Below are 10,938 nucleotides of genomic sequence, written 5' to 3'. Positions count from 1 at the left end.
TCAGTTCAAAACATCACTAGTGATTGTATTCATCACCCCTTTGATTTCTAAGCTCCACGCTGGTCCCACAATTTGTATTTAACCAGGTAAATCGACTGAAAACACATTCTCATTTACAGCAACGACCTGGGGAATAGTTACAGGGGAGAGGGATGATTAGGTGACCATATGAGGGACAGCTTGGGAATTTAGCCAGGACACCAGGGTTAACACCCCTACTGTTACAATAAGTGCCATGGGATCTTTAGTAACCACAGCGAGTCAGGACACCCGTTTAACTTCCCATCCAAAAGATGGCACCCTACACAGGGCAGTGTGATTTAAAAAAAAATTTGACCTGAGGAAAGAGTGCCTCCTACTGGCCCTCCAACACTATGGTATCCCATCTAGGGACCAACCAGAACCAACACTGCTTAGCTTCAGAAGCAAGCCAGCAGTGGGATGCAGGGTGGCATGCTGCTGGCATACCACCCTGCAGGTAAGCGACTCATCTATCAGTCTTATCGGGCCCTTTAGGGGGAAAAAATACAATCGATGGATGCAAATGTCAGTTTCCTGTACAGGTCTTTGGTCACTCACATAGGCTACCTACTGTCTGTAATATTCATATGTGTAAACATACTGAATTGTAATTGGATGCATTTTACAGCCATATCATACTGTGCTATGATTGGTTAAGACCACCCAAATGGTTAGGTCATGGTCCGATTGATCCTGGTTGGCGATACGTGAACATGCCAGTTATAGCTAGCTAATAAAGAGCTACATTAAGAAATATCCTGTAGTACTGCATTTTATTATTTTGTACAAAGTGTGCAAAACAAGACATCGTCTATTGAAGCCAATATGGAGGTATACCTACAGTGAATTAAGTGGAGAAAAATGTTATGTTGAGGGTGTAGGCCAAAACTAATTGAGACAAAAACAAAACTAACCCACATGGCTATTTTAAAATGGATGTCAATGTACAGTCAGGTCCAAAATTATTGGCACCATTGATAAAGATGAGCAAAATAGACAGTATAAAATACATACTCCTGAGCTATATTGTATACTCCAAAAAATTGGAAAATTATATTATTTTATCCTAACACAAAGAGAGAGAGATTTTGTTTAACAAGTAATATATTTTTCTCTTAAAAAGATAGAGGTCAAACTAATTGGCACCCATGTCTTCAATACTTCTGAGCCTTTTTCTTGAATGCTTTATGAGATTGGAGAAAATATTGGGAGGAATCTAAGACCGTTCCGCCATACAGAATCTTTCCAGATCCTTGACATCCTGCGTCTGCGTTTATGGACTGCCCTCTTCAATTTAAACCACGTGTTTTCCGTGTAGTTCAAATCAAAGTTTATTGGTCGCGTAGGCGCTGCGAAATTCTAATGTTACTAGCGCCTAACAACACAATAAAATGTCAAACAAGTACACAGATAATAAAACAATAATTGTATTTTATGTTTTTGTTGATATTAGTGTTATGTAATTGCGTAACGTCATATTGATACAAAATGTATAAAAAAAACGTTATTGGCAATTTTGTATGAATATAAAAATAAAAAATACGAATCCAATTAACAACCCAAGTAGCACTGTAACAGTAATCCAAATAAAATCTATATGTATTTATACCCGAAAAATGTACTCAAGATATACTAAGAATGATATGTACAACAGTACTGTAGGTATGTTAGAGTGTGCTATGTCAAGAATACAGTATCTCAATAAATATGCAGTGTGTATAAACAAGTATAACTAAAATGCAATCTACAGTAGTAAAATATTCACACCCCTTTTTCCACATTTCGTTTTTTTACAAGGTGGGATTAAAATGTATTTAATTGTCAGTTTTTTGTCAACAACCTACACAAAATATTATAATGTCAAAAGTGGAAGGAAAATTCTAACATTTGTAAAAAACAAAATATGAAAAATAAAACACAAATATATCTTGATTAAGTCAATACATGTTAGAATCACCTTCGGCAGCAATTACAGCTGTGAGTCTTTCTGGGTAAGTCTCTAAGAGCTTTGCACACTTGGATTGTACAATATTTGCACATTATTCTTTTAAAAAGTTGTCAAGCTCTGGCAAGTTGGTGGTTGATCATCGCTAGTTAGCCATTTTCAAGTCTTGCCATAGATTTTCAAGACGATTTAAGTCAAAACTGTAACTAGGCCACTCAGGAACTTTCAATGTCATCTTGGTAAGCAACTCCAGCAAATTAATTACTTAAAAATCATACAATGTGATTTTCTGCATTTTTGTTTTAGATTCTGTCTCTCACAGTTGAAGTGTACCTATGATAAAAATGACAGACCTCTACATGCTTTGTAAGTAGGAAAACCTTCAAAATCGGCAGTGTATCAAATACTTGTTCTCCCCACTGTTCATATGAGATGAGTAATGTAGGGTATGTAAACATTATATAAAGTGGCATTGTTTAAAGTGGCTAGTGATACATTTATTACATACATTTTTCATCATTAAAGTGGCTAGAGATGAGTCAGTATGTTTGCAGCAGCCACTCAAAGTAAGTGATGGCTGTTTAACAGTCTGATGGCCTTGAGATAGAAGCTGTTTTTCAGTCTCTCGGTCCCCGCTTTGATGCACCTGTACTGACCTCACCTTCTGGATGATAGCGGGGTGAACAGGCAGTGGCTCGGGTGGTTCTTGTCCTTGATTATCTTTTTGGCCTTCCTGTGACATCGGGTGGTGTAGGTGTCCTGGAGGGCAGGTAGTTTGCTCCCGAGGATGCATTGTGAAGACCTCACTACCCTCTGGAGAGCCTTACAGTTCTTCGGAGGAGCAGTTGCCGTACCAGGACAGGATGCTCTCGACTGTGAATCTGTAAAAGTTTGTGAGTGTTTTTGGTGACAAGCCAAATTTCTTAAGCCTCCTGAGGTTCAGCCTCCTCACCACGCTGTCTGTGTGGGTGGACCATTTCAGTTTGTCCGTGATGTGTACGCCGAGGAACTTAAAACTTTCCACCTTCTCCACTACTGTCCCGTTGATGTGGATAGGGGGCTGCTCCCTCTGCTGTTTCCCTCTGCTGTTTCACCTCCTCCCTGTAGGCCGTCTCGTCGTTGTTGGTAATCAAGCCTACCACTGTAGTGTTGTCTGCAAACTTGATGATTGAGTTGGAGGCGTGCATGGTCACGCAGTCATGGGTGAACAGGGAGTACAGGAGAGGGCTGAGAATGCAGCCTTGTGGGGCCCCAGTGTTGAGGATCAGCGGGGTGGAGATGTTGCTTCCTGCCATCACCACCTGGGGTCGGCCCGTCAGGAAGTCTAGGACCCAGTTGCACAGGGCGGGGTTGAGACCCAGGGTCTCGAGTTTAATGACGAGTTTAAAGGGTACTATGGTATTAAATGCTGAGCTGTAGTCGGTGAACAGCATTCTTACATAGGTATTCCTCTTGTCCAGATGGGTTAGGGCAGTGTGATTGCGATTGCGTCGTCTGTGGACCTATTGGGGCGGTAAGCAAATTGGAATTGGTCTAGGGTGTCAGGTAGGGTGGAGGTGATATGGTCCTTGACTAGTCTCTCAAAGCACTTCATGATGACGGAAGTGAGTGCTACACGGCGATAGTCATTTAGCTCAGTTACCTTCGCTTTCTTGGGAACAGGAACAATGGTGGCCCTCTTGAAGCATGTGGGAACAGCAGACTGGGATAAGGATTGAATATGTCCGTAAACACACCAGCCAGCTGGTCTGCGCATGCTCTGAGGACGCGGCTGGGAATGCCGTCTGGGCCGGCATCCCCAGCCGTAGGTACTACCTGTTCACCCACGACTGTGTGCCCACACACAACTCCAACACCATCATCAAGTTTGCTGATGACAGAGAATTCAGAGAATTCTACAATCTTTACTCTGCATTGTTGAAAAATGACCCATAATTAAGCATTTCACTGTTAGCCTACAATTGTTGTTTACGAAGCATGTGACAAATCACATTTGTTTTGATTTGATATGGTAGAAAATTAGTTTCTGGAACAGAGTCCGATATGTACAGTGCCTTGCGAAAGTATTCAGACCCCTTGGATTTCTTCAAATTTGATTGTGTTACAAAGTGGGATTAAAATTGATTTAATTGTAATTTTATCGTCAACAATCTACACAAAATACTCTGTCATGTCAAAGTGGTAAATTACTGTTTTGATAAATAAAACATTCATAACTAAAATATAGTTGTTACATAAGTTTTCATCCCCTCTGTTTAGGCAGGTCTAAATTAGTTCCGGAATACATTTTAGCTTAACAAATCACATGATTTTTGAGTGACTAAACCTTCCTCTGTCCCCCATACATACAACATCTGTTAGGTCTCTCAGTCAAGTATTGCATTTCAAGCACAGATTCAACTACAAAGACCAGAAGGCTTTTCAAAAGCTTCAGAAAGAAGGTCAGTGATTGGTAGATGGGTAACAATAACAAATCAGACATTGAACATATCTTTAAGCATGATCAAGTTAATAATTATGCTGTGGATTATATATTAAACCACCTAAACACATCAAATATACAGTTGCCCTTCTGAACTGAGCTGCAGGACAGGAATTAAACTGCTCAGAGATGTTACCATGAGGCCATTGGTGATTTTAAAACAGCTACAGAGTTAAATGTCTGTGATGCTAGAAAACTGAGGATGGATGAACAACATTGTAGTGACTCCACAATAATGACCTAAATTACATAGTAAAAGGAAGAATACAAATATACAGAATAAACATATAAAAACACTTGCATCTTGTATGCAACAAGGCACTAAAGTAATACTGCAACAACAACAAAACACAGCAAAGGAATAAACTATTTGGCCTAAATGCAAACCTGTATGTTTGGGGCAAATCCAACACAACACATCATTGAGTAACTGCCTCCTTATTTTCAAGAATGGTGGTGGCTGCATCATGGTATGGGCATGCTTGACATCGGCAAATACTGTGGAGTTTTTCAGAAATGGGATGGAGCTAAGCACAGGCAAAATCCTAAAATCCTTTCAGTCTGCTTTACACCAGACACTGAGTTGCTTAGCAAGTTACAGATTTGACTTAAATCTGCTTGAAAATCTATGGCAAGATTTGAACAATTCTGTCTAGCCATTATCCCTAACATCTTGACAAAGCCTGCAGAAAAGAATAATGGGCAAATATTGCACAATCCAGGTGTGCAAAGCTCTTATAGATTTACCCAAGAAGACTCACAGCTGTATTCGAAGTCAAAGGTGTTTCTAACATGTATTAACTCAGGTAACGGAATTCTTATGCAATGACTATATTTTAGTTATGTAAATTCCGTTAATCCCCAAAAATACAAAATGTTCTACTTTGTCATGAGAGTATTTTGTGTAATAGTCTTTTAATCCCACTTTGTAACACAATAAAACGTGAAGAAATCCAAGGGGTCTGAATACTTTTGCAAGGCACTGCATGTGAATAGTGTGTATAGACAGTATGTGAATAGAAAAGGTGTGTACTGCAGTAGTTATATAGGATGAGCCATGACTAGAATACAGTATATACATATAACGTGGGTAAAACAGTATGTTAACATTATTAAAGTGACCAGTGTTCAAGGACTCAATGTACATAGGACAGCAGTCTCTAAGGTGCAGGGTAGAGTACCGGGTGGTTTCTAATGTTCAGGGCAGGGCACTGGGTGGAGGCCAGCTAGTGATGATAGTTTAACAGTTTGATGGCCTGGAGATGAGGTCCTCTGCCTACGCAGTCTTCTTTCTACATGAAACTCACCACTGGTGTGTGTGGCCAAAGAGCTCTATTTTCATGTCCTCCAACAAATGCAAACACCCGGAAGTCACTAAACGGCATTGGCACTTGGATTGGAACCGGTGCTATGGTCAGATGACATGAAAATATAGCTCTTTAGTCACACACACCAGTGGTGCGTTTGGCGTTGAAATAAGGATGCATAGGCAGAAAAGTATCTCATACCTACAGTAAAATATAGTGGTGGATCTTTGATGTTATGGGGCTATTTTGCTTCCATTGGTTAATGTTAAAGTAAACAGGATCGTGAACTTTACCCAGTACCAGGACATTTTAGCCCAAATCCTGGTTGCCTCTGCCAGGAGGCTGAAACTTGGCAGCAAGTGTCACGGCCGTCGTACGAAGGAGACCAAGGTGCAGCGTGGTATGAGTACATTCTTCTTTTATTAATGATTGAACACTGAACAAATGAACAAAATACCAAAACGAACAGTGAAGCTAATACGAATAGTGCAGACAGGCAACTAAACATAGAATAAGAACCCACAAACACAAAAGGAAAAATGGCAACATAAATATGATCCCCAATCAGAGACAACGATAAACAGCTGCCTCTGATTGGGAACCATACCAGGCCACCATAGACATACATATTACCTAGACCTACCAAACCCCTAGACACAAAAACCCTAGACAATACACAACTAGCATACCCACCCTCGTCACACCCTGACCTAGCCCCCCCCCCCCCCCCCCCCAAAGGTGCGGAATCCCGGCCGCAAACCTAAACCTATAGGGGAGGGTTGGGGTGGGCATCTACCCTCGGCGGCGCCTCCGGTTCTGGATGCAGCCACCCCTCCTTACTCTGACCCCTCCGCCTTTGCAACACTGGACCGTGGATCATCGCCGGAGTCTCTGAACTGCGGATCATCGCCGGAGACCCCGGACTGTGGCCCGTCGCTGGAGGCTACGGACTGTGGCCCGTCGCTGGAGCCTATGGCGTGTGGCCCGTCGCTGGAGCCTACGGCGTGTGGCCCGTCGCTGGAGCCTATGGCGTGTGGCCCGTCGCTGGAGCCTATGGCGTGTGGCCCGTCGCTGGAGCCTATGGCGTGTGGCCCGTCGCTGGAGCCTATGGCGTGTGGCCCGTCGCTGGATGCTACGGACTGTGGCCCGTCGCTGGAGGCTACGGACTGTGGCCCGTCGCTGGAGGCTACGGACTGTGGCCCGTCGCTGGAGGTTCCGGACTGTGGCCCGTCGCTGGAGGTTCCGGACTGTGGCCCGTCGCTGGAGGCTACGGACTGTGGCCCGTCGCTGTAGGCTACGGACTGTGGCCCGTCGCTGGAGGTTCCGGACTGTGGCCCGTCGCTGGAGGTTCCGGACTGGGAGCTGTCGCCGGAAGCTCTGGACTGGGTACTATCGCCAGAAGCTCTGGACTGTGGAGGCGCACTGGATACCTGGTGCGTGGTGCCGGCACTGGTGGTACCGGGCTGCGGACACGCACCTCAGGGCGAGTGCGGGGAGGAGGCACAGGATACACTGGGTAGTGGAGACGCACTGGAGATCTGGAACGTAGAGCTGGCCCAGTGCATCCTGGCTGGATGCCCATTCTAGACGGGCAAATGCGAGGAGCTGGAATAGAGCGCACCGGGCTATGAATGCGAACTGGAGACACCGTGCGCATCTCTGCATAACACTGTGCCTTACCAGTCACACGCTCTCCACGGTAAGCACGAGGAGTTGGCTTAGGTCTCCAACCTGACTCAGCCAATCTCCTCGTGTGCCCCCCCAAAAAACATTCTTGGGGCTGCCTCTCGTGCTTGCCATATTTGTGTTTCTCCTCGTAATATCGCCATTCTGCTTTCGCTGCCTCTATTTCTTCCCTCGGAAGGCGATACTCCCCCAGCTGCGTCCAGGGTTCAGCTCCATCCAGAATCTCTTCCCATGTCCATTCCTCCTGGCCACGCTGCTTGGTCCTTTTATGGTGGGTTCTTCTGTTACTGCCGTCGTACGAAGGAGACCAAGGTGCAGCGTGGTATACGTACATTCATCTTTTATTAATGAATGAACACTGAACAAACAAACAAAATACCAAAACAAACCGTGAAGCTAATACGAATAGTGCAGACAGGCAACTAAACATAGAATAAGAACCCACAAACACAAAAGGGAAAATGGCAACCTAAATATGATCCCCAATCAGAGACAACGATAAACAGCTGCCTCTGATTGGGAACCATATCAGGCCACCATAGACATACATATTACCTAGACCAACCAAACCCCTAGACATGCAAAAACCCTAGACAATACAAAACTAGCATACCCACCCTCTTCACACACTGACCTAACCAAAATATAAAGAAAACAGAGATATTAAAAGTCAGAGCGTGACTGCAAGTTGATCTTCCAGCAAGACAATAACCCTAAGCACACATCAAAATCCACAAAGAAATTGTTAATTGACCACAAAAATCTACATTTTGCAATGTCTCCAGACTGTCTCCCACCTGTGGTTTTAATTGAAGATTGCAGTCCATAAGTGCAGATGAAGGATTTCAAGGATCTGTAAAGATTCTGTATGGAGGAATGGTCTAAGATCCCTACCAGCGTGTTCTCCAATCTCATATAACATTTTAGAAAAAGGCTTATTACCTGTTAAACAAAATCCTTTTTTTCTGAGCAATTGTATTAGGATCATGTCACGTCCTGACCATAGAGAGTCCATATGTTCTATGGTAGAGTAGGTCAGGGCGTGACTGGGGGGTTAGTCTAGTTTATTATTTCTATGTGGGGTTCTAGGTTTGTTTTTCTATGTTGGTGATTGTGTATGATTCCCAATTAGAGGCAGCTGGTAATCAATTGTCTCTAATTGTGTAGCTGTTTTTCCCACCTGTGTTTATGGGATATTGTTTTAAGTTAGTGCACGTAGCATCTCTGTAGTCACGGTTCGTTGTTAGTTTATTGTTTATTTGTTTTTGTCTTTGTTAAGTTTCACTTTATCATTAAAATTATGTGGAACTCAACATCCGCTGCGCCTTGGTCCGATATTCATTCCAACGAACGTGACAGATACATTTTTTTTTTTGGGGAGCATACAGTATACTGTAGCTCAGTATTGGTATTATATATTTAGTGCTCATCTTTATCAAGGGGGCAAATAATTTTGGACCTGATTGTTTGTCTTTGTGTATGGATGTGCATTTATGGGCCATGATTATTCTTGGTCAAAGTTTGTGTTTCAGCAAAGAATAAGAAGCAGATCATTTAAGACTTTTATTTAGAAACTCACAACATCACACAAGTCATATGGCCAATGGACACACTGCATGTAACTTTCCCTAATACATTCTCTGATGGGACAATACTGTACGTTTAACCTGGGCCTGCAAACCTATGCATGCTCCTTTCGTCGGAGCAGTTTCTTAAAGGCCAACTTAAAATCCTCATTGAAGCTGGTGTAAAGGAGAGGGTTAATGAGTGAGTTGAAGTAGCCTAGCCAGGTTAAGAAATCAGATACATGTGGGGTGGCAGTTATGACCTGTAAGCCTACAAGAAGCTCCTTCAGAAAGAAAGGCATCCAGCAGAGGATAAAAGCCCCGAGGATGAGGCCCAGGATACGTGCTGCCTTCCTCTCCCGGGAGGTACAGATCTGGTGCCTCTCATCTGCCGCCTCCATCTCTGTCTCAAATGAGGGGATACGGATGGTGACATTGAGCCTGTCAAACTCCAGAGTGGGGTCTGAGGTGGACAGGTCCGATATGCAGAAGGTGTGTGCCACACGGCAGTGGTTTAGAGAGTTCTGGCTGCTCAGGTGCCGCGACGAGACCCGTTTCTGGTAAAGTGTCTTTGCCGCATTGTAAATCCTATAGTACAATATGAGAATAAGGGTCATGGGGATGTAAAATGCCCCAAAAGTGGAGTAAATGGTGTAGCCCACATGGTTGTGCTGTATGATGCACTGTTTTGGGCCATGGCTACTGGGCCTGTGTCTCCAGAAGAGGGGCGGTATAGATATGAAGACTGAGATGACCCAGATGATGCCCACCATGACAGCTGCCCGGCGGGCCGACCTCTTGCGGGCGTACTCGATGGCCTTGGTGATAGCCCAGTAGCGGTCCAGCGCTATGACACACAGGTGCAGGATGGAGCAGGTGCAGCAAGTCATGTCCACGCTCAGCCAGGCCTCACACACCACCTGGCCCAACGACCAGGTCTCTGTGGCGATGTAGAGGATGCTGACTGGCATCACCAGGATAGACACCAGAAAGTCTGTGAACGCCAGCGAGCAGATGAGGTAGTTGGCAGGTAGGTGGAGCTTCTTGGTGGTGCAGATGGCTGTGATGACGGCACCGTTGACCAGCGCAGTGAGGAGGGTGAGGAGCCCCAGTAGAACTACCAGCACCACCATCCTGTCTGTAACTAGCACCGCTGGGAGAGCGCTGGCTGGGGCTCCTGTGCTGTTGGTGATGTTGGGCCCTGTGGAGCTGTCCCCATGGTACCTTTCCATCTCCATCTCCGGACAGGGCCAGATCTCCCCCTTCTGCTGGATACAATCTCTCCCAAGGATAGGATGATCCACACTATGGGTCAAAGGCCACTCTGTAACACACAAAAAAATGTGCATAAATATTATTTTTTCGGAACAAATATTTTACACCATCACAGAGACCTTGGTGAAAATGTGTTTTTCACTAGGATACTTTATAAGAATTTTAACAAGCACACTAGACATCATTATATATTGTATATATTATGCAATAGCTGCTACACAATAGAAGGCACAAAGTTTCTTTGCTCTGGCAAACATTAAATTAGTATTTTTCACCTGCCTTTCGAATCGAAGGCGCCCTTGGTTATTGGGGGTTGTTATAAAATAGGATAATGACTGACAATCAAGGTGAACTAGTGCAGCCCACAGCAGTAATTGAGCTTCTGAAGGTTGAAGGGTTCGGACTTATACTCTGGAAACTTTTTTAAGCAATGTCATTTGGGAGATGAAAAACCACTTAACACAGAGAGTAGTTATAAAACAGAGGGGAGAATTCCTAAAGTAGAGCCACACCGCTAATTATCACAGCATTTTTAAAATTTTGTCTGTAATTAAACGCTGTTCCATAAAACATTCATTTGACCCTCCATTACTTCACTGACATATAAAGATATTTTACTGTATCAGATTTCCAATTCTATCCAACATAAAATACCCT

At 43.9% G+C, this 10,938-nt stretch overlaps 1 protein-coding gene across 1 annotated transcript; it reads right to left on the bottom strand.

Annotated features, from left to right (window-relative positions):
- Nucleotides 1-8,991: 8,991 nt before the first annotated feature.
- htr1e (5-hydroxytryptamine receptor 1E) lies at nucleotides 8,992-10,318 on the bottom strand. The gene has a single exon (XM_021598415.3). It carries the CDS (start codon nucleotides 10,242-10,244, stop codon nucleotides 9,123-9,125), a length of 1,122 nt encoding a protein of 373 aa, XP_021454090.3. The 5' UTR covers nucleotides 10,245-10,318; the 3' UTR covers nucleotides 8,992-9,122.
- Nucleotides 10,319-10,938: the final 620 nt, after the last annotated feature.

Source organism: Oncorhynchus mykiss, chromosome 4, assembly GCF_057628025.1.
Source record: "Oncorhynchus mykiss isolate SJ-2025 chromosome 4, ASM5762802v1, whole genome shotgun sequence".
In the NCBI taxonomy this organism is placed as follows: domain Eukaryota; kingdom Metazoa; phylum Chordata; class Actinopteri; order Salmoniformes; family Salmonidae; genus Oncorhynchus; species Oncorhynchus mykiss.
This window is presented reverse-complemented; position numbering and strand designations above follow the sequence as displayed.

Coding starts and splice junctions, on each gene's coding strand:
- htr1e (XM_021598415.3), bottom strand. CDS start 10,244: ATGGAGATGGAAAGGTACCATGGGGACAGCTCCACAGGGCCCAACATC.